The sequence below is a fragment of the Lithobates pipiens genome, unplaced genomic scaffold, assembly GCF_037356315.1.
Source record: "Lithobates pipiens isolate NorthernLeopardFrog02 unplaced genomic scaffold, aLitPip1_a1.2 Scaffold_24, whole genome shotgun sequence".
NCBI classification, from domain to species: Eukaryota; Metazoa; Chordata; class Amphibia; order Anura; family Ranidae; genus Lithobates; species Lithobates pipiens.
The window spans coordinates 20615365-20635445 of record NW_027507786.1 but is presented as its reverse complement, the minus strand read 5'-3'; the positions used below and the strand labels follow the sequence as shown (position 1 = coordinate 20635445).

Here is a 20081-nt window from a genome sequence, read left to right as displayed (position 1 = left end):
GTCGGCCCTGCTGTTCTCCCTGAAGCTGAGTGGATCTCATCGGCTGGGATCGACAGGTGGCTCCCCTAGTTCTCGGCGCCATGGCTTCTGCATTTGACCCGGTTCTCCACCTCCTGGAAGCCGATTCACTGGGATCGATGGGGGGGGGAGGGCTTAGGGGCGCATCGCTGTGGTCATGTGCCTGTGGGGGGAGGGGAGGGGGGGTGATGGACCAGGTACTGCAGCATGAACTGTGAGCCCAACACATATGGAGAGCCCCTCCCCCCCCACATTTACCTCCATAGACTGTGGGGGGAAGAGGGGGTGATGGACCAGGCAGAGATCTGTTGATCCGGCGCCCTGCACAGTGCATGGCCACAGAGATGGTGTGGGCTCGGGGGGCGGCGCCGCGGGCTGGGGGGGCACCCGATTACTTGCACAGGGTCCTGTGTCATCTTATTACGTCTTTGTGTCCTCATAGATCAGTAACGTGACCCAGATTTCAATTTGCACCATTTTCCGCTCTTTATTTTCATTCTTTTACAGGAGAAAAACATTGTACAAAAAAAAATGACACAAATCAGTCAGTAACTTTTCTTTGTTACTTTGTTTCCGTTGAATGGGGGAGGGGAGGAGGAGCTGATAAGACCATGGAGTAGATTGTTGATGCCAAGGCTGTGATTTAATGTGATTTCATCTTCTCTCTGTCTGTCCTTTCTTGCCGATCGATCGCACCGAGCAGTACAGGAGGCCGAGCAGGAGGATCCGCAGGTGGTAACAGAGGCACAACCTCCCAAGTCTACCAAAAAAGCCAAAGCGGCAGGCGCGGCAGCGAGTTGCCCATCTGGCAGTGCCAGGAAGGAAAAAAAGGGAAAGCAGAAAGGTCAGCCGCATGCTCCAGAAACCTTCACTGTGAGGTCACGTTGCATGTTTTCCCATCCTAAATACATACACGCATGTGACCTGTATGTATATGTGCTCCCCGACCACGCAGCGCAGCATGAACCGTGAACCCATCACACGTGGAGAGCCCCTCCACCCCCCCCCCCACATTTACCTCCATAGACTGTGCTGTGATGTATGCCAGTACTCTTCTTGTTTTACCACCCTGTGGTCAGCTGATCACTTCTATCCAATCAGACTCATTCAGTAAAAGAGAAAACCACATAATAACCCAACTGGAGTTTAGCTTCCACGGACCCGACTACAGACAGCTGCAATCTCATTGGTCACTAGGGGTGTTTATTGTTCACAGTATTTATTTCAGAAGAACTGTAAGAATTATTTGTACCTACATGGAAAACATGTATAATATGTAATGTCAGAAAAGCAAAAACCCCTTTCTCTGATTAAACACTTAGGGGTCTGTTTATAACAAAATTGCTCGAAAAATGAGCAATCGCCCGATCATATAATACGCTTAATACGTTCATTTCTTATGGTTGTCAGCTCCATCTTGTGGCCATAATGCAGTATTTTTTTTTCTGAAATGTCTCAATCAGGAAAATACCACTGTATGACCACTAGATGGAGCTGGCGATCATAGAAAATCATAGAAAATTAGGCAAAATATGGTCAGAATTCATGACGGCTGGGTAAATGCTTGTTACATTTATCCAGTGATATATATATATATATATATATATTTTATTTATTTTTTTATTTTTTTTTGTGCCCATGTTTCTTATAGTGTGGAAGAAGTAATAAAAAATAAAAATTTTCAGCCACATCAGCTGTAAGTAAGATGAGTGCAAGAAGCTTTATTAGTTATACTGAGGGACACTTGTGTATCTAAATGCTCCTTTTTTTTCCTTTGGGTAGGTAATAGTTAAACAAAATATACAGTATACAATATATCTAATATATTTAGAATGATCTTTCAGATTTGGCTGTTAGTGAACAAATACGAATTTATCCGAAAGTTACATATTATCCGAAATAATGAATGCCGCAGCTAAACAAATGGAATGAATGAATTATTTATAATAATAATAATACAATTTTATTATTATTTATTATTATTTATTTGTTACATTCCATTTGTTTAAATGCGGCACTCGTTATTTTGGGTAGTTCGTAACTTCGGATAAATTCTTATTCGTTACGTTCCCTAACAGCCAAATTTGAAAGGAAATTCCAATACCTATAATTTAATAGTTAGTAATAGATATTATTATTTATTTATTATTTCAGATTTTTGAATTTTCGGGTTTTTCATTCTTACTTTCGAATTTACAAATATTTGGAAAAATTCGTTTTTCCTTCATTTGGATTTTTCCGAATTAACGAATTTGTTGAAATTCGTTAAAAGATGAATTTGTAACTAAACTAATTGCACGTCTACCACAAAGCACCCCCCCCCCCCCACGCGTGTGCGCAGTCAGGTCAGGTCAGTTGGGTAAGCCCAGCACTTACCCCATCTATGGAGCGGGCAGCGCTTCCCTTTCGAGTGACGGTTGGCGGATTCCACTTGTCTTCTGGATCATGGCGGCTTCCCACCCTCCTCCTCCTAGGCCAATTGGAATGCTTCTCAGACGCACTTTCTGATTGGCTAGGAGGAGAATCAGTGTGACAATAGTGAACATTAGTTCACTAATGTCACGGAACTGGGTGGGCTCGGGGGGCGCAATGCTCTGCCCCCCCGAGCCCACCCATTTCTGAAGCCTATTAAAGCCTCTGGCTCTAATCACGTGCTTCAAAAAAACAAAACATTGGATTCCATGCTTCTAGTGCCCTGAACGTAGATTAGGGGGCCAGATGCATGGATGGGGGGGGCGGCGCCTGTATGCCCCCCAATGGACGGGCCGTCGCTGGCTGAACATTAAATGTACATGCTGAGGACGGGGCACAAGCTGGGATGTCCAGTTCCCCCTTGTAATGAATCCAAAGCAGCTGACCACCCGGTGTGCTCCTCTTATTACTCTTATTGGCTACATGACATAGATACAGTGTAAAATGCTAACGCGTTTCAGCTATTACAACCTTCCTTACATGAGGAAGGCTTTAATAGCTGAAACGCGTTAGAATCATAGATACAGTGTAAAATACTATGTCATGTAGCCAGCAAAGAATAATAAGAGGAGCACACTGGATGGCCTCTGCTTTGGATTCATTACGCAATAAATGGTTTGTACGGATCGGCGGTGGTGTGCGGCCATTTCTTCTGTATATAATGTGCTGTGCTGGGGAACCCCCCATATATGGATACCACAAAGCTGTCTAATCTCACCTGGAGCAGCGTTTATCTTTGGAAGGAAAACAATGTAGCCAGAGGAAACCCATGTAGACCACAGGAAGAACATGCAAACTCCATGCAGTGTCCTGACTGGGATCTGATGTGATGACCCCGGTGCTGCGAGGCATAAGTGCTAACCACTAAGCTACTATGCTGCCCATCATTAAATATGAGAAACTTGTGGTGTCTTCTAGCAATTTAAATTTGGAGAAAGAAGAGAAGGCAAACATGGATCAAGGGGACTACAACTCCCCTCATCAGGGTGGGATAATGCCATAAGCCTGGATGGAGGGATTCATAATTAATGATGGACAAACTTCTGACGGGACATTTCGTGAACACAAACCGCGAACGTGGCCAAAAGTTTGCGAACCGCAAAGTTTGCCGCGGACCCCATTGACTTTAATGGCAGGCGAACCTTAAAAACCTCCAGGTCATATTTTCAGCCACAAAATACTTACTAGCTGTGCACACATAGTCCCACCACATGGACACTGACATAACACATGTATGAAGTGAATCTGGGATCGACAACGACAAGCATTCTTTTTTTATCTATAAAATTTTGACAATTCAGGACTCAGGAGCGCATGAAGGCCATGGAGGAGAGGCAAGGTCAGGCCAGGCTATGAAGGGGGTGCAGGAGATGATCAGTGCCACAATCAGGGCAGCGCAGTCCTGTGCCAGTGTCCCAGTGTGCCAACCTGTGCTTGAGCCCCTCCCTCTGCCCGGCCCTTACCCCCACCTATGCAGGGCTCCACTGCGGTGGTCCAAAGGTGCTAGTCCAGTGCTGATCCCCTCAGCCATGGTGCTGGCACTGGCTGCTGATTGGCTTCTCCGCTGCTATCTCCCTCACTGACACCAGCACTGAGATAGAACACTGACACCAGCACCGCAATAGAGACTGAGAACTGACACCAGCACCACGATAGAGACTGAGCACTGACACCAGCACCGCGATAGAGACTGAGCACTGACACCAGCACCGAGATAGAGAGCACTGACACCAGCACCGAGATAGAGAGCACTGACACCAGCACCGAGATAGAGAGCACTGACACCAGCACCGAGATAGAGAGCACTGACACCACACCAGCACCGAGATAGAGAGCACTGACACCAGCACTATGATAGAGAGCACTGAGACCACACCAGCACCGAGATAGAGAGCACTGACACCAGCACCGAGATAGAGAGCACTGACACCAGCACCGAGATAGAGAGCACTGACACCAGCACCATGATAGAGAGCACTGACACCAGCACCGAGATAGAGAGCACTGACACCACACCAGCACCATGATAGAGAGCACTGACACCAGCACGGAGATAGAGAGCACTGACACCAGCACCGAGATAGAGAGCACTGACACCACACCAGCACCATGATAGAGAGCACTGACACCAGCACGGAGATAGAGAGCACTGACACCACACCAGCACCATGATAGAGAGCACTGACACCAGCACGGAGATAGAGAGCACTGACACCACACCAGCACCGTGATAGAGAGTATACATAATATACTTTGTATCTTTGAAAGAAAGTATATTATACGTGTAGAACCCTATATACTGTACACCTATACCAGTCCTTAAAAGGACCTTTGTGGACCTAATAGTAATAGCTAGTGATTAAACTGACTGTCCCTGCTCCACACAGCGTCCTGTCCCTACACTGACAAAAGACAGCTGCAGAATCGGTCAGCAGTGCATTCAGCAATCACCAGCACAGCAGTCAGCAGCAGTGCACCAGAACCCTATATACTGTACACCTATACCAGTCCTTAAAAGGACTTTTGTGGACCTAATAGCTAGCGATTTGTGTCACTACAGTCTGTCCCTACTCCACACAGCGTCCTGTCCCTACACTGACAAAAGACAGACTGTAAAATGGCCGCCAGATCAGGTCTATTTATAAGGTAGGGGGAATGTGCAATTGTCCATGTGCTGACATGTCTCAATTGGCTGTCCTGTATCTCATGATGGATGTGTCATCATGGGTCAAAGTTCTTTCACAATGTAAATGCATATGTCCGCCGCGCGAACAGCGCCAGAAGTCCCCCGGTTTGGTGAATCGCGAACACGCAAAATTTGCCGTGAACCGACTGCCGGGCGAACCGCAAGGCCATCTCTATTCATAATCTGAAACACTGGAGAACTAAGGGGTCTGCTTGGACAAAAAAAGTAGCAGATAAATGTGACAAACCTTTCCCACCCTAGATGAATTTTGGACATGCAGTAAAACCTTGGATTGCGAGCATAACGCATTTCAGAACCATGCTTGTAATCCAAAGCGCTTGTATATCAAAGCGAATTTCCCAATAAGAAATAATGGAGACTCAGATGCTTCGTTCCACAACCATTTATTCATAAGTCCTTCGGTTTATAGTCCATATAAAAAGATTCTAGCGATGTGATTGGTTGTGTAACCATAAAATGTCCATCTACAAATAGAAGCCTCTGCAAGGGGATTAGAAGCAAAACCAAGCAGGAGCTCTAGAGTATAAAAGAGAAGAGAGGGCGCCCCCAAGTGTAGCAATGTGGTTACATTTAATGAAGGTACAAATTAGAAATGAATTATATACATTGTTGTTATTTTGTTATTACTTTTTTTTTGTTTTTTTTTATAGTTGCTTTTTGTTTGCTTTGGACAGGATTTTATGTTTTCGTTTGGATAGAATCTCATCCTGAATGAACCTTCTAGAAATATTTCCTCCTTGTTGTAAATATTCGGTATTTTAGGATCTGCACAGTGGAAAAATTATGACTTATGCCGCGTACACACGAGCGGATTGTATGGCGTACTTAGTCCGTCATACAATCCGACGGACAGTCCGTCATACTTTCCACTGAACGGACTTGACCACACACGGATACCCAAACAAAGCTTGCGCGATGACGTGTACAGCACGTACGACGGGACTAGAAATAGGAAGTCCAATACACAGCAAAGCACCTTTCCGCCGTGTAAATCCTTTCTGGGCATGCGCCATTCTTATGCCGCGTACACACGGGCGGACTGTATGGCGTACTTAGTCCGTCGAAACACATTTCAGCGGACAGTCCGCTCGTGTGTGGGCTTCAGCTGACTTTTTCAGCGTGCAGTCCGGAGTACTAAGTATTTCGGAATTTCCGTAATTCTGTCCGTCAGACTTTGGTTTCAGCGGACAATCCGCTCGTCAGTAGGCTAGTTGGACGGACTAAGAATGGCGCATGCTCAGAAAGGATTTACACGGCGGAAGGGTGCTTTGCTGTGTCTTGGACTTCCTATTTCTAGTCCCGTCGTACGTGCTGTACACGTCATCGCGCAAGCTTTCGACGGACTGTTTGTGCATCCGTGTGTGGTCAAGTCCGTTCAGTCGAAAGTATGACGGACTGTCCGTCGGATTGTATGACGGACTAAGTACGCCATACAGTCCGCTCGTGTGTACGCGGCCTTAGTCCGTCCAACTAGCACACTGACGACCGTATTGTCCGCTGAAACCAAAGTATGACGGACAGAATTACGGAAAATCCGAAATACTTAGTACGCCGGACTGCATGCTGAAAAAGTCCGCTGAAGCCCACACACGAGCGGATCGTCCGCTGAAATGTGTTTCGACGGACTAAGTACGCCATACAGTCCGCCCGTGTGTACGCGGCATAAGACACACGAGAGATATAAGAGATCTGAGCGAGGAGATTGCAGTGACCATAAACCTCAAACTGTCGTGATATCGTATAAAATCAAAGTGCGCACAAAGGATGGCGGGCCGGTCACGTGACCCGCATCCAGCGCCATCTCCTCTGCTAAGGTTGACCTAGGGGGATAATTCCGTGTCTTCTGTCCGCCTTCTCTGTATATAATGTGCGTTCCATATAGAATTTACACCCCAGCAAGGCCCCTGTACACTGTGTGGTGCTTTGCATGCTGTGATATGATATCCGTCTTTGTTAGACCGCACGGTGTCGCTGCATGTCCGTGTGACCGCCCCCTGCGCCATTTATTGTTGCACGTTATGCCCCCCCTTTTTTTTTATTATTTTAAATGAAGCTATACATCATGTGTTGGAGTGCAACTGACAGGAAGAACGTTGTCTTCACCCCTCCATGGAAGAGTAAAATGATATCAAGTCACTGGATATATAAGGCTTAAAGGGTCACCCCACCCAGAAATCATATTTCAACGTTTGCTACATGCTGGAGAGTTTCCCTCTTACTTACAGTATCTCACAAAAGTAAGTACACCCCTCACTCACATTTTTGTAAATCTTTTCATCTCTCTTTTCATGTGACAACACTGAAGAAATGACACTTGTCTACAATGTAAAGTAGTGAGTGTACAGCTTGTATAACAGTGTAAATTTCCCGTCCCCTCAAAATAACTCAACACACAGCCATTAATGTCTAAACCGCTGGACACCCCTAAGTGAAAATGTCCAAATTGGATCCCAAAGTGTCAATATTTTGTGTGGCCGCCATTATTTTCCAGCACTGCCTTCACCCTCTTGGGCATGGAGGTCACCAGAGCTTCACAGGTCACCACTGGAGTTCTCTTCCCCTCCCCCATGATGACATCACAGAGCTGGTGGATGTTGGAGACCTTCCCCTCCTCCACCTTCCATTTGAGGATGTCCCACAGATGAACAATAGGGTTTAGGTCTGGAGACATGCTTGGCCAGTCCATCACCTTTACCCTCAGCTTCTTTAGCAAGGCAGTGGTGGTGTTGGAGGTGTGTTTGGGGTGGTTATCATGTTGGAATACTACCCTGCGGTCCAGTCTCTGAAGGGAGGGGATCATGCTCTGCTTCAGTAGGTCACAGTACATGTTGGCATTCATGGTTGTTTTGTAGCTTCTATAACAGTGTAAATTTGCCGTCCCCTCAAAATAACTTAACACACAGTCATTAATGTCTAAACCGCTGGCAACAAAAGTCAGTACACCCCTAAGTGAAAAACTCAAAATTGGGCCCAATTAGCCATTTTCCCTCCCCGGTGTCATGTGACTCTTTAGTATTACAAGGTCTCAGGTGTGAATGGGGAGCAGGTGTGTTAAATTTGGTGTTATCGCTCTCACTCTCTCATACTGGTCACTGGAAGTTCAACATGGCACCTCATGGCAAAGAACCCTCTGAGGATCTGAAATAAAGAATTGTTGCTCTACATAAGGATGGCCTAGGCTATAAGAAGATTTCCAAGACCCTGAAACTGAGCTGCAGCACGGTGGCCAAGACCATACAGCGGTATAACAGGACAGGTTCCCCTCAGAACAGGCCTCGCCAAGGTCCACCAAAGAAGTTGAGGTCACGTGTTCAGCATCATATCCAGAGGTTGTCTTTGGGAAATAGAGGTATGAGTGCTGCCAGCATTGCTGCAGAGGTTGTAGGGGTGAGGGGGTCAGGCTGTCAGTGCTCAGACCATACGCCGCACACTGCATCAAATTGGTCTGCATGACTGTCGTCCCAGAAGGAAGCCTCTTCTAAAGATGATGCACAAGAAAGACCACAAACAGTTTGCTGAAAACAAGCAGACTACAGAGTACACACGGGCGGACTGTATGGCGTACTTAGTCCGTTGAAAAACGCAAAATTTGCCGTGAACCGACTGCCGGGCGAACCGCAAGGCCATCTCTATTCATAATCTGAAACACTGCAGAACTAAGGGGTCTGCTTGGACAAAAAAAGTAGCAGATAAATGTGACAAACCTTTCCCACCCTAGATGAATTTTGGACATGCAGTAAAACCTTGGATTGCGAGCATAATGCGTTTCAGAACCATGCTTGTAATCCAAAGCGCTTGTATATCAAAGCGAATTTCCCAATAAGAAATAATGGAGACTCAGATGCTTCGTTCTACAACCATTTATTCATAAGTCCTTCGGTTTATAGTCCATATAAAAAGATTCTAGCGATGTGATTGGTTGTGTAACCATAAAATGTCCATCTACAAATAGAAGCCTCTGCAAGGGGATTAGAAGCAAAACCAAGCAGGAGCTCCAGAGTATAAAAGAGAAGAGAGGGCGCCCCCAAGTGTAGCAATGTGGTTACATTTAATGAAGGTACAAATTAGAAATGAATTATATACATTGTTGTTATTTTGTTATTACTTTTTTTTTTGTTTTTTTTTATAGTTGCTCTTTGTTTGCTTTGGACAGGATTTTATGTTTTCGTTTGGATAGAATCTCATCCTGAATGAACCTTCTAGAAATATTTCCTCCTTGTTGTAAATATTTGGTATTTTAGGATCTGCACAGCGGAAAAATTATGACTTATGCCGCGTACACACGAGCGGATTGTATGGCGTACTTAGTCCGTCATACAATCCGACGGACAATCCGTCATACTTTCCACTGAACGGACTTGACCACACACGGATACACAAACAGTCCGCTGAAAGCTTGCGCGATGACGTGTACAGCACGTACGATGGGACTAGAAATAGGAAGTCCAATACACAGCAAAGCACCTTTCCGCCGTGTAAATCCTTTCTGGGCATGCGCCATTCTTATGCCGCGTACACACAGGCGGACTGTATGGCGTACTTAGTCCATCGAAACACATTTCAGCGGACAGTCCGCTCGTGTGTGGGCTTCAGCGGACTTTTTCAGCGTGCAGTCCGGAGTACTAAGAATTTCGGATTTTCCAAAAATCTGTCCGTCGTACTTTGGTTTCAGCGGACAATCCGCTCGTCAGTAGGCTAGTTCGACGGACTAAGAATGGCGCATGCCCAGAAAGGATTTACATGGCGGAAGGTTGCATTGCTGTGTATTGGACTTCCTATTTCTAGTCCCGTCGTACGTGCCGTACACGTCATTGCGCAAGCTTTCGACGGACTGTTTGTGTATCCGTGTGTGGTCAAGTCCGTTCAGTGGAAACTACGACGGATTGTCCGTCGGATTGTATGATGGACTAAGTACGCCATACAATCCGCTCGTGTGTACGCGGCATAAGGAGATGGATTACTGGAACCATGTCCTGTGGTCTGATGAGACCAAGATAAAGGTATTTGGTGTCAGATGGTGTCAGGCGTGTGTGGGGGCAACCAGGTGAGGAGGACAAAGACAAGTGTGTCTTGTCTACAGTCAGGCATGGTGGTGGGAGTGTCATGGTCTGGGGCTGCATGAGTGCTGCCGGCACTGGGGGGGCTACAGATCATTGAGGGGACCATGAATGCCAACATGTACTGTGACATACTGAAGCAGAGCATGACCCCCTCCCTTCAGAGACTGGGCCGCAGGGCAGTATTCCAACATGATAACCACCCCAAACACACCTCCAACACCACCACTGCCTTGCTAAAGAAGCTGAGGGTAAAGGTGATGGACTGGCCAAGCATGTCTCCAGACCTAAACCCTATTGATCATCTGTGGGACATCCTCAGATGGAAGGTGGAGGAGCGCAAGGTCTCCAACATCCACCAGCTCTGTGATGTCATCATGGGGGAGGGGAAGAGGACTCCAGTGGTGACCTGTGAAGCTCTGGTGACCTCCATGCCCAAGAGGGTTAAGGCAGTGCTGGAAAATAATGGTGGCCACACAAAATATTGACACTTTGGGCCCAATTTGGACATTTTCACTTGGGGTGTACTGACTTTTGTTGCCAGCGGTTTAGACAAATTGACACTGTTATACAAGCTGTACACTCACTACTTTACATTGTAGACAAGTGTCATTTCTTCAGTGTTGTCACATGAAAAGAGAGAAGAAAATATTTACAAAAATGTGACTGAGGGGTGTACTTACTTATGTGAGATACTGTATGTGTCTGCTTTGAGTTTCTGCGTCCACCTTCATCAGTATGAGGGGTTCCCAATCCCCTGAATGGACTTTTAAAATATGATATATTTTGTAGAATGCAGCAGGAGAAGTGTGGAAAGGAAGGTCGATGGAAAGAAAGCAGTGAGACACAATGAGATATCAACAATTAAACAACAATTGAAATTGTGGTGCAGAAAAATGCTAATGAAACACGGGGGGTGCAACTGACCCGATCGACCAACTGACCCGCAGGGGGTGCAACTGACCCACAGGGGGTGCAACTGACCCGATCGACCAACTGACCCACAGGGGGTGCAACTGACCCACAGGGGGTGCGGATGTTTGCACCCTCCCATCCAAAAAAAAAGACACCAGCCGCCATTGCCTTCTTCATCCCCAGCTCATCCCTCTGTTGTACTTTACTCATCCCTCATCCATCCTTTACCATTTTTTCTTCATCCCTCTCCCATCCCTTCTTCATCCCCTGCACAGCTCTTCCCTCTTACCTTACTCATCCTTTCCTCATCCCTCACACATTTCTTTCTTCATCTCTCTCCATTCTCATCTTCATCCCCTGTTCTTCCCATCCTCATACCTTACTTATCCCTTACTCATCCTTTCCTTATCCTTCTTTCTCCATCTCTTCCCCTCCCCTCCCTTATACTTTCCTTCATCCTTCGCCCATCCTTTCCTCATCACTCACCCATCCTCATCCCTCACCCATCCTTTCTTCATCCCTCACCCATCCTTTCTTCATCCCTCACCCATCCTTTCTTCATCCCTCACCCATCCTCATCCCTCACCCATCCTTTCCTTCATCCCTCGCCCATCCTTTCCTTTTCCCTCACCCATCCTCATCCCTCGCCCATCCTTTCCTCTTCCCTCACCCATCCTTTCCTCATCCCTCACCCATCCTTTCTTCATCCCTCACCCATCCTCATCCCTCACCCATCCTTTCCTCATCCCTCACCCATCCTCATCCCTCGCCCATCCTTTCCTCTTCCCTCACCCATCCTTTCTTCATCCCTCACCCATCCTCATCCCTCGCCCATCCTTTCCTTCATCCCTCGCCCATCCTTTCCTTCATCCCTCGCCCATCCTTTCCTCATCCCTCAACCATCCTCATCCCTCGCCCATCCTTTCCTCATCCCTCACCCATCCTCATCCCTCGCCCATCCTTTCCTCATCCCTCACCCATCCTTTCCTCATCCCTCACCCATCCTTTCCTCATCCCTCACCCATCCTCATCCCTCGCCCATCCTTTCCTCATCCCTTACCCATCCTCATTCCTCGCCCATCCTTTCCTCATCCCTCACCCATCCTCATCCCTCGCCCATCCTTTCCTCATCCCTCACCCATCCTCATGCCTCGCCCATCCTTTCCTCTTCCCTCACCCATCCTTTCCTCATCCCTCGCCCATTTCTTTCCTCATCTCTCGCCCATCCTTTCCTCATCCCTCACCCATCCTCATCCCTCGCCCATCTTTTCCTCATCCCTCACCCATCCTTTCCTCATCCCTCACCCATCCTTTCCTCTTCCCTCACCCATCCTTTCCTCATCCCTCGCCCATTTCTTTCCTCATCTCTCGCCCATCCTTTCCTCATCCCTCACCCATCCTCATCCCTCGCCCATCTTTTCCTCATCCCTCACCCATCCTTTCCTCATCCCTCACCCATCCTTTCCTCATCCCTCACCCATCCCCATCTCTCGCCCATCTTTTCCTCATCCCTCACCCATTCTTTCCTTATCCCTCACCCATCCTCATCCCTCACCCACCCTTTCCTCATCCCTCACACATCCTTTCCTCATCCCTCACCCATCCTCATCCCTCGCCCATCCTTTACTCATCCCTCACCCATCCTTTCCTCATCCCTCGCCCATCCTTTCCTCATCCCTCACCCATCCTTTCCTCATCCCTCACTCATCCTCATCCCTCGCCCATCCTTTACTCATCCCTCACCCATCCTCATCCCTCGCCCATCCTTTGCTCATCCCTCACCCATCCTCATTCCTCGCCCATCCTTTCCTCATCCCTCGCCCATCCTTTCCTCTTCCCTCACCCATCCTCATCCCTCGCCCATCCTTTCCTCATCCCTCGCCCATCCTTTCCTTCATCCCTCACCCATCCTTTCCTCATCCCTCACCCATCCTCATCCCTCGCCCATCCTTTCCTCTTCCCTTACCCATCTCATCCCTCTCCCATCCTTTCCTCATCCCTCACCCATCCTCATCCCTCGCCCATCCTTTCCTTCATCCCTCACCCATCCTTTCCTCATCCCTCACCCATACTCATCCCTCGCCCATCCTTTCCTCATCCCTCACCCATCCTTTCCTCTTCCCTCACCCATCCTCATCCCTCGCCCATCCTTTCCTCTTCCCTTAACCATCCTCATCCCTTGACCATCCTTTCCTCATCCCTCACCCATCCTTTCCTCATCCCTCACCCATCCTTTCCTCATCCCTCACCCATCCTCATCCCTCGACCATCCTTTCCTCATCCCTCGCCCATTTCTTTCCTCATCCCTCGCCTATTTCTTTCCTCATCCCTCACCCATCCTTTCCTCATCCCTCGCCCATTTCTTTCCTCATCCCTCATCCATCCCTGCCTCATCCCTCGCCCATCCTTTCCTCATCCCTCGCCCATCCTTTCCTCATCCCTCACCCATCCTTTCCTCATCCCTCGCCCATTTCTTTCCTCATCCCTCATCCATCCCTCCCTCATCCCTCGCCCATTTCTTTCCTCATCCCTCATCCATCCCTCCCTCATCCCTCGCCCATCCTTTCCTCATCCCTCACCCATCCTTTCTTTATCCCTCGCCCATTTCTTTCCTCATCCCTCATCCATCCCTCCCTCATCCCTCGCCCATCCTTTCCTCATCCCTCGCCCATCCTTTCCTCATCCCTCACCCATTTATTTCCTCATCCCTCTCCCAACCTTTCCTTTTTCCTTGCCCATTTCTTTCCTGATCCCTCGCCCATCCCTCCCTCATCCCTCGCCCATCCCTTCTTCATCCTACATTTATGCCTTGCCCTCTGGTGATGCATGCTGATGCCTTCTAGTGATAGTAAATGGGAAGTTTTTACAGAACCCAAATTCTTGTATCAGTCCTGCCGTTTGCTTGTTCTGGGTCAGTGACGAGGATGTAATGAACCCAGAGACAGCCAGGCAAATAGTATTTTCAGAAGGAGCCACAGTGTTCGCCTTTCCCCCCCCAACAGAAGTGTACAAAGAGATCTACAAAGAGTCTGCCCCTTCATATCTCCTTTCCGCAGACTCGTCATGTGGATCAAAGTTTTTTAAGGGTGAGTTGCATAAATCTGACTTCCGTTCCCAAAGATCCCGGTTCTTTTCACTCACCTCCAATGAGATTTAAAAAGTCTGAATAAAAATAAAGAATCCTTATCCTTGTGTTAAGGATTTATGGAATGAGAATTAAACTTCACCAAAAAACGTAGTGAAGTCACTCCCTGGTCTCGGGTCTTTGATGCGGCACACAATGTGTACAGGAGACATGGCGGACGGGAACTTTCCATGGTGTTCCCGCCATTGATCGGCGCTCGTAGTTGGCCGGTGAAGGATCTCCCAGACACACAACACACACAATACATCGAGCTGACCTTTTATCCTTCTCTGCAGGAATAGACGGTCCGGCTGCTTTCCAGGACGAGGCCCAGGACACGGGGAGCCACGTACAGATCCTGACGGTGGGACAGTCCCCTCAGGAGGAGGACGAGAAGGAGACCGCGACCGGCGGACAATCGCAAAGCAAGCAGGACCTGAGGGCGACCATGCAAAAGAAAGGTGAGCAAATACCACCGGTTTACTGTTGTCATTACAGAGAACGCTGCCATTTCACTTTCGAAAAAAATATTCGAAAACTATTCAAATTCGAATTTCGTCCAATTATTTTTTTTTCATTATTTTGGATTTGTTTAAATTCATTACTAATTCAGCAATTCGGATACTTCAGAATTTCTGAAAAATTAAAATTCGTCTGAATTTCAATTTGGAACAAAATTAACCGACACATGTCTAGCCTATTCACTTGAATGGGCTGCTCTATGCACTACAAATACACCAAAGTAGCAGTGAACCTCATGTGTTTTTGCTATGCGTGACGAAACGCGTGTTACCAAGTAGAGTTTGGAATGTCCTTAAGAAATAATTCCCAGGAACACACGCGGAGATGCGCATTTCTGCACACGTTCCTGGAACCCGAAGATGTGAATGGGGCCTAAAGGTGGCCATACAATGTAGCGATTTGTGATCAATCTGGATACAATTCATCACAGATTGACCCTTTCCGTCCAGCCCTGGCATCACGATCATAGGGTCTGTATGCCTGGGGGGCAGGGAGGATCACAAATCATGTGACCCATTGTGATTGGCTGTCACAGAGGTCACATGATCAGAAGCCGGTCCCACTGGCTACCAATCGTTAGCGAGGATCAGGATCTGTCTTTGACAGCTCGGTCTCGGTGCTGGGAGCGCACAGTGAGCACGCTCTTAGCACAGACGCATCGGCCAACCAGTGGCACATATGTGCGGCGTGTGGGCATTAAAGCCCGCCACTTTTCAGCAGGTTAAGGGCCCATTTAGACAATACAATAATGCACATGTGCATGATGTGCGTTATGCTGTGTGTCAATGTGCATTGCATTAAAGCAGTCCAATCAAAATTAATGTGAATGCCAACATACCAAAACAAAGCAAAAATGGCACATGCACTATATACAGTATATATTTCAAGCAGTGTAAGTGCACACCAATGTCTTTTGTATTCTTTGTACAGCAGAGCTCAGACTGGGGGAAGGGAGAAGCAGCACAGGGAGACAATGAGGTGTGCTGCAGTAAGGCTCGAGTCACACTAATGCGTTTTTGATGCATTTTGCAATTTTTTTAACATGGGTTCCTATGGAACACGTTCACATCAATGCATTTTTGTGCCTCTGCGTTTTTGGAAAGGGTCGGGTACTTTCTTTCCCCCGCAAAATGCAGAGTTTCGCATGTAATAGACTTCAATAGACCCTCGCCCAATATGCAAGTACTGTGTTTTTACCATGATTTTGCTGTGATTTTCACACTACACTACCTTCTTTTGGTGAATGGGTAGGGGTACAATGTACCCCATACTCATTCACATGGGGGGGGGGAGGCCAGATCTGGGTATCTTGTTAAAGGGGGCTTCTGGATTCCGATAAGCCCCCCCCCCCCCCGCCTGCAGACGCCGACAACCACCGGCCAGGGTTGTCGAGAAGAGGCCTTTGTCCCCATCAAAGCATACACCCCCCATGTTGAGGGCATGGGGTCTGGTACAGTTCAGGGGGGGGGGGGCACTCGCTTGTCCCCTTCCTTTCCTGGTCTGCTGAGCTGCATGTTCAGATAATGGTCTGGTATGGGTTTTGGGGGGAACCCCACGCCATTTAAAAAAAAAGATTTTGGCATGGGGGGATCCCCTCCGAATTCATACTGGATCCAAGGGCCAGGTGTGGACCTGGGGGGGGGGGGGGGGGGGGACAAGCTGTTTTTGTTCACAATTTATTTTCTTTACCTGGCAATTCTTTTTTTTTTTTACATTCAGCTGTCAGCGGCAAAATCACTGTAAAAACGCGGAAAGCACAGCAGAAACGCTCAAAAGCAATATGCATAGATATGAATCGAGCCTAAAAAGAGCATGCTGGCAGGAGGAGAGGGCAACGTGACAGACAGATGAGCTCATCAGTCTGCTGCTTTTCTTTCATGGTCCAATAACAAGCTGGGGGGGGGGGGGGGGAGGTGCAAGACCTGCAAGTGTTACTGAACTGCAGCAGTGGAAGGCCTCCTGTCCTGCCAGACAGGGCTGTGCTGCACGACAGAGCTGTGTAAATCTCAGAACTGGATGGACAGAAATACTTTGGCAGCAGTCTTATATGTATTTATCTGCTTGCATGGAGCTCAGCTTAAAAACCGAAATTGGCTTGTAAATGGCATGTGTATGAGCCCCCTCCCCCCCAATTACTGTGTGGTGTCCCCCCCCCTCCCCCAGGTATATCGAGCAGCATGAACTTCGATGAAGAAGGAGACGAGGAAGATGAAGACAGCTCAAGTTCCTCTCAACTCAACAGCAACACCCGGCCCGGGTCCGCCACCAGCAAAAAGTCCAACAAGGTGAGGAGCAGCTTCAATCTGATTGGCTCCGGGACTGGGACCAAGGAGCATTGTGGGCAAATGTAACAGAGAATGACTTTGGTGTCAAAGTGCATCGAAGGCCAAAACTTTCTTTCATTTCGGATGGAGTAGGGAAGGGTTAAAAAAAAACCTGTGCCTAATTAGGGAGATTTCCCTTCACTAGAAAAAAAAAAAAAAACAGGAAGTGAGGAAATCCCTTTCCTGTTCTGGTGACAACTCTAAACTTTGTATTCCACATCCTGAAGACAGTGGTCACCAGGACAAACAGAGACATTCTAACCCTTGAGGAACACTTTAATTAGCTTAATTAGAACGAAATCCACCCAAAACTGATAGAGGAGTTCTGACTTCAGTTTGACATTGCCGCAGAGATACTTGTTCAGCAATGCCAGAGGATAACCATGACACATTTTCCATTGGGAGGTCAGCAATGGCACATCATGCAGTTCTCTCTCTATGGGTTTTCTGTAAGAAATGACTCTGGTTGGTTAGTGACGTTTTTTGTTCCCCTCAGGAGAGTGCCGCGGCGCCAAGCCCACAGACCAACGAGCCGTCCATTGATGTGGAGGACCTGGAGGAGTTCTCGATGCGGCCGGCCCCTCAGGGAGTCACCATTAAGTGCAGGATCACCCGGGATAAGAAGGGCATGGACCGGGGCATGTACCCCACCTATTACCTCCATCTGGAGAGGGAAGACGGCAAAAAGGTCTGTGACATTGAAAAGGCTGGGGGGGAAAGTAACTGCTTTTTTTTGGGTAAAAAAAAAAATGGAACTCTTTCACCATTAGGTGAAATAGAGCCAATAGGAAAAGTCAATGGGCAAAGTTAATTGGAAAATGAAGTAAATGAGAAATGTCAATGGGAAAATTAAGTCAATGGGAAAATGGATTCAATGGGAAAAGCCAATGGGAACATGAAATCAATTGGGAAAAGTTAGTAGGAAAGGTAAATGGGTAAATTGAGTCAATGGGAAAAACCATGGGAAAAGTCATTAAGAAAAGTCAACAGGAAAATTTAGTAATTGGGAAAAGCCAAATGGGCAAATGGAGTCAATTGGAAAAGCCAATGGGAAAATGGAGTCAATTGGAAAAGCCAATGGGATAATGGAATAAATGGGAAAAGTCAATATAAAAGTCAATGGGAAAAGTCAATAGGAGAAGGCAATAGGAAAATGGAGTCAATGGGAGAAGTCAATGGCAAAAAGCCAATGGGAAAAGCCAAGAAGAAAAGTCAATAAAAAAGTAAATGGGAAAATAAATCATTGGGGAAAGCCAATGGGAAAAGCAAAGAAGAAAAGTCAATAAAAAAAGTCAATGGGAAAAGAAATGATTGTGAAAAGCCAATGGAAAAAGTCAATGGGAGAAGCCAATGGGAAAATGGAATCAATGGGAAGAGTCAATGGGAAAATGGAATCCATGGGAAAAGTCACGTAGAAAAGCTAATGGGAAAATGGAATCAATGGGAAAAGCCAATTGGAAAAGTTGATGGGAAAATGGAGTCAATGGGAAAAATCAATGGTCAATCTGAACCTCTAGGCACAAAAACTTTCACATAAATATATTCCAAAGCTAAAAAGAATTGAGAATCCACTTTGTGTGCATCAAAAACCCAGAAATTGCAGTGTAAATGTAGCCGTAGTACTGTGTTGGGGATTCTTAGGGCGTGAGTCAGGGGCGGACTGACCATTGGGCCACTAGGGGGCCCCATCAGGGTTGCCAGCCTCAGTGAAACCAGGGACAGTATGTAAAAATGTGTGTTTTTTTTTACATCCGTCTCTGAAATGACCCTTACCGACATCGTGAGTCTTACCCCCCAAGTCCTCAACTGGTTCATGGCTCCTGAAGTTACAGAAGATCCTTTTACCTATCCAGGATCTGTTCTTTGTAATCATTTTGGTGAAAATAAATAAATTAAACCGTAATAAATAAATAAATAAAAAATAATTAATCAAAACAATTGAGTGCAAATTATCATCAAATATACATAAAGAAAACATGCAAATACAGAGGGAAGGATGCTGAGGGGCCCTGTATATTTTTGTGGTGTTATTTATGCCACATATTAATGTGCAATATAAAGAACACTCCTGCTGCCCGACGCATTTCACCCCATCCACAGGACTAGGTCATGGGGGGGTTTGTGACTCCGGGTGTTATGTGGAATATTCCAGAGGGGGCTTAGTGTTCCAGTTTAGGACAAAATGTATTCATATTTTTTATCGTCTCTTCTTTGCTTTTTGATGGTCCAGACGGGGGTTTTAGGGTCACAAATATATATATATATTTTTTTTTTAGGTATTTCTATTGGCTGGGAGGAAAAGGAAGAAGAGCAAAACCTCCAATTACCTCATCTCCATCGATCCGACCGACCTCTCCCGGGGAGGAGAGAGCTTCATCGGCAAACTGCGGTAATAATACAGGAGGGGGATACATCAAATGAATGTTTATAAATTATTGGGACTTATCTCATTCTCCACCCAAAACAGAGTTATCTCCGAGCGGCGTGTAAGTTCAGTATTGATCAGTACTGATCGGGGAATTCACATCATCTGATGATAACCTACCTCTGCATTCTATCCCTGCCTACCAAGTCCCTGTGATTCTCAGGATTTTTCACTCTATAGTTCTCTGGTTCCAGTTTTCCTTTTGCGTGTTTTTTAAACGCAACTTTTTGGGAAAAGGGACATTTTCATGAATTTAAAAAAAAAAACGAAATAGTAAAGTTAGCACAAATTTTTTTGTATAATGTGAAAGATGATGTAGATAGATACCAAACACGTCACGCTTTATAATTGCACTCACTTGTGGAATGGCGACAAACTACGGTACCTAAAAATCTCCATAGGCGACGCGCTTTAAAAATTTTTTTTTATGATTACCAGGTTAGAGCTACAGAGGTCTAGAGCTAGAATTATCGCTCTCGCTCTGACGACCGTGGCGATACCTCACATGTGTGATTTG

The 20081-nt window shown here is 46.8% G+C and overlaps 1 protein-coding gene across 4 annotated transcripts in view; it reads left to right on the top strand.

The window, feature by feature from the left end:
- Positions 1–20081, top strand: part of TUB (TUB bipartite transcription factor) — a 216135-nt gene that overhangs the window by 173621 nt on the left and 22433 nt on the right. For 3 of the 4 annotated variants that reach the window (XM_077453673.1, XM_077453671.1, XM_077453675.1), the window contains exons 4-8: positions 722–862; positions 14590–14754; positions 16979–17100; positions 17636–17827; positions 19416–19528. In XM_077453673.1, the coding sequence (XP_077309799.1) occupies positions 722–862; positions 14590–14754; positions 16979–17100; positions 17636–17827; positions 19416–19528 (733 nt within the window). The remainder of the gene's footprint in view (positions 1–721; positions 863–14589; positions 14755–16978; positions 17101–17635; positions 17828–19415; positions 19529–20081) is intronic. The other variant, XM_077453674.1, reaches the window with a different exon arrangement.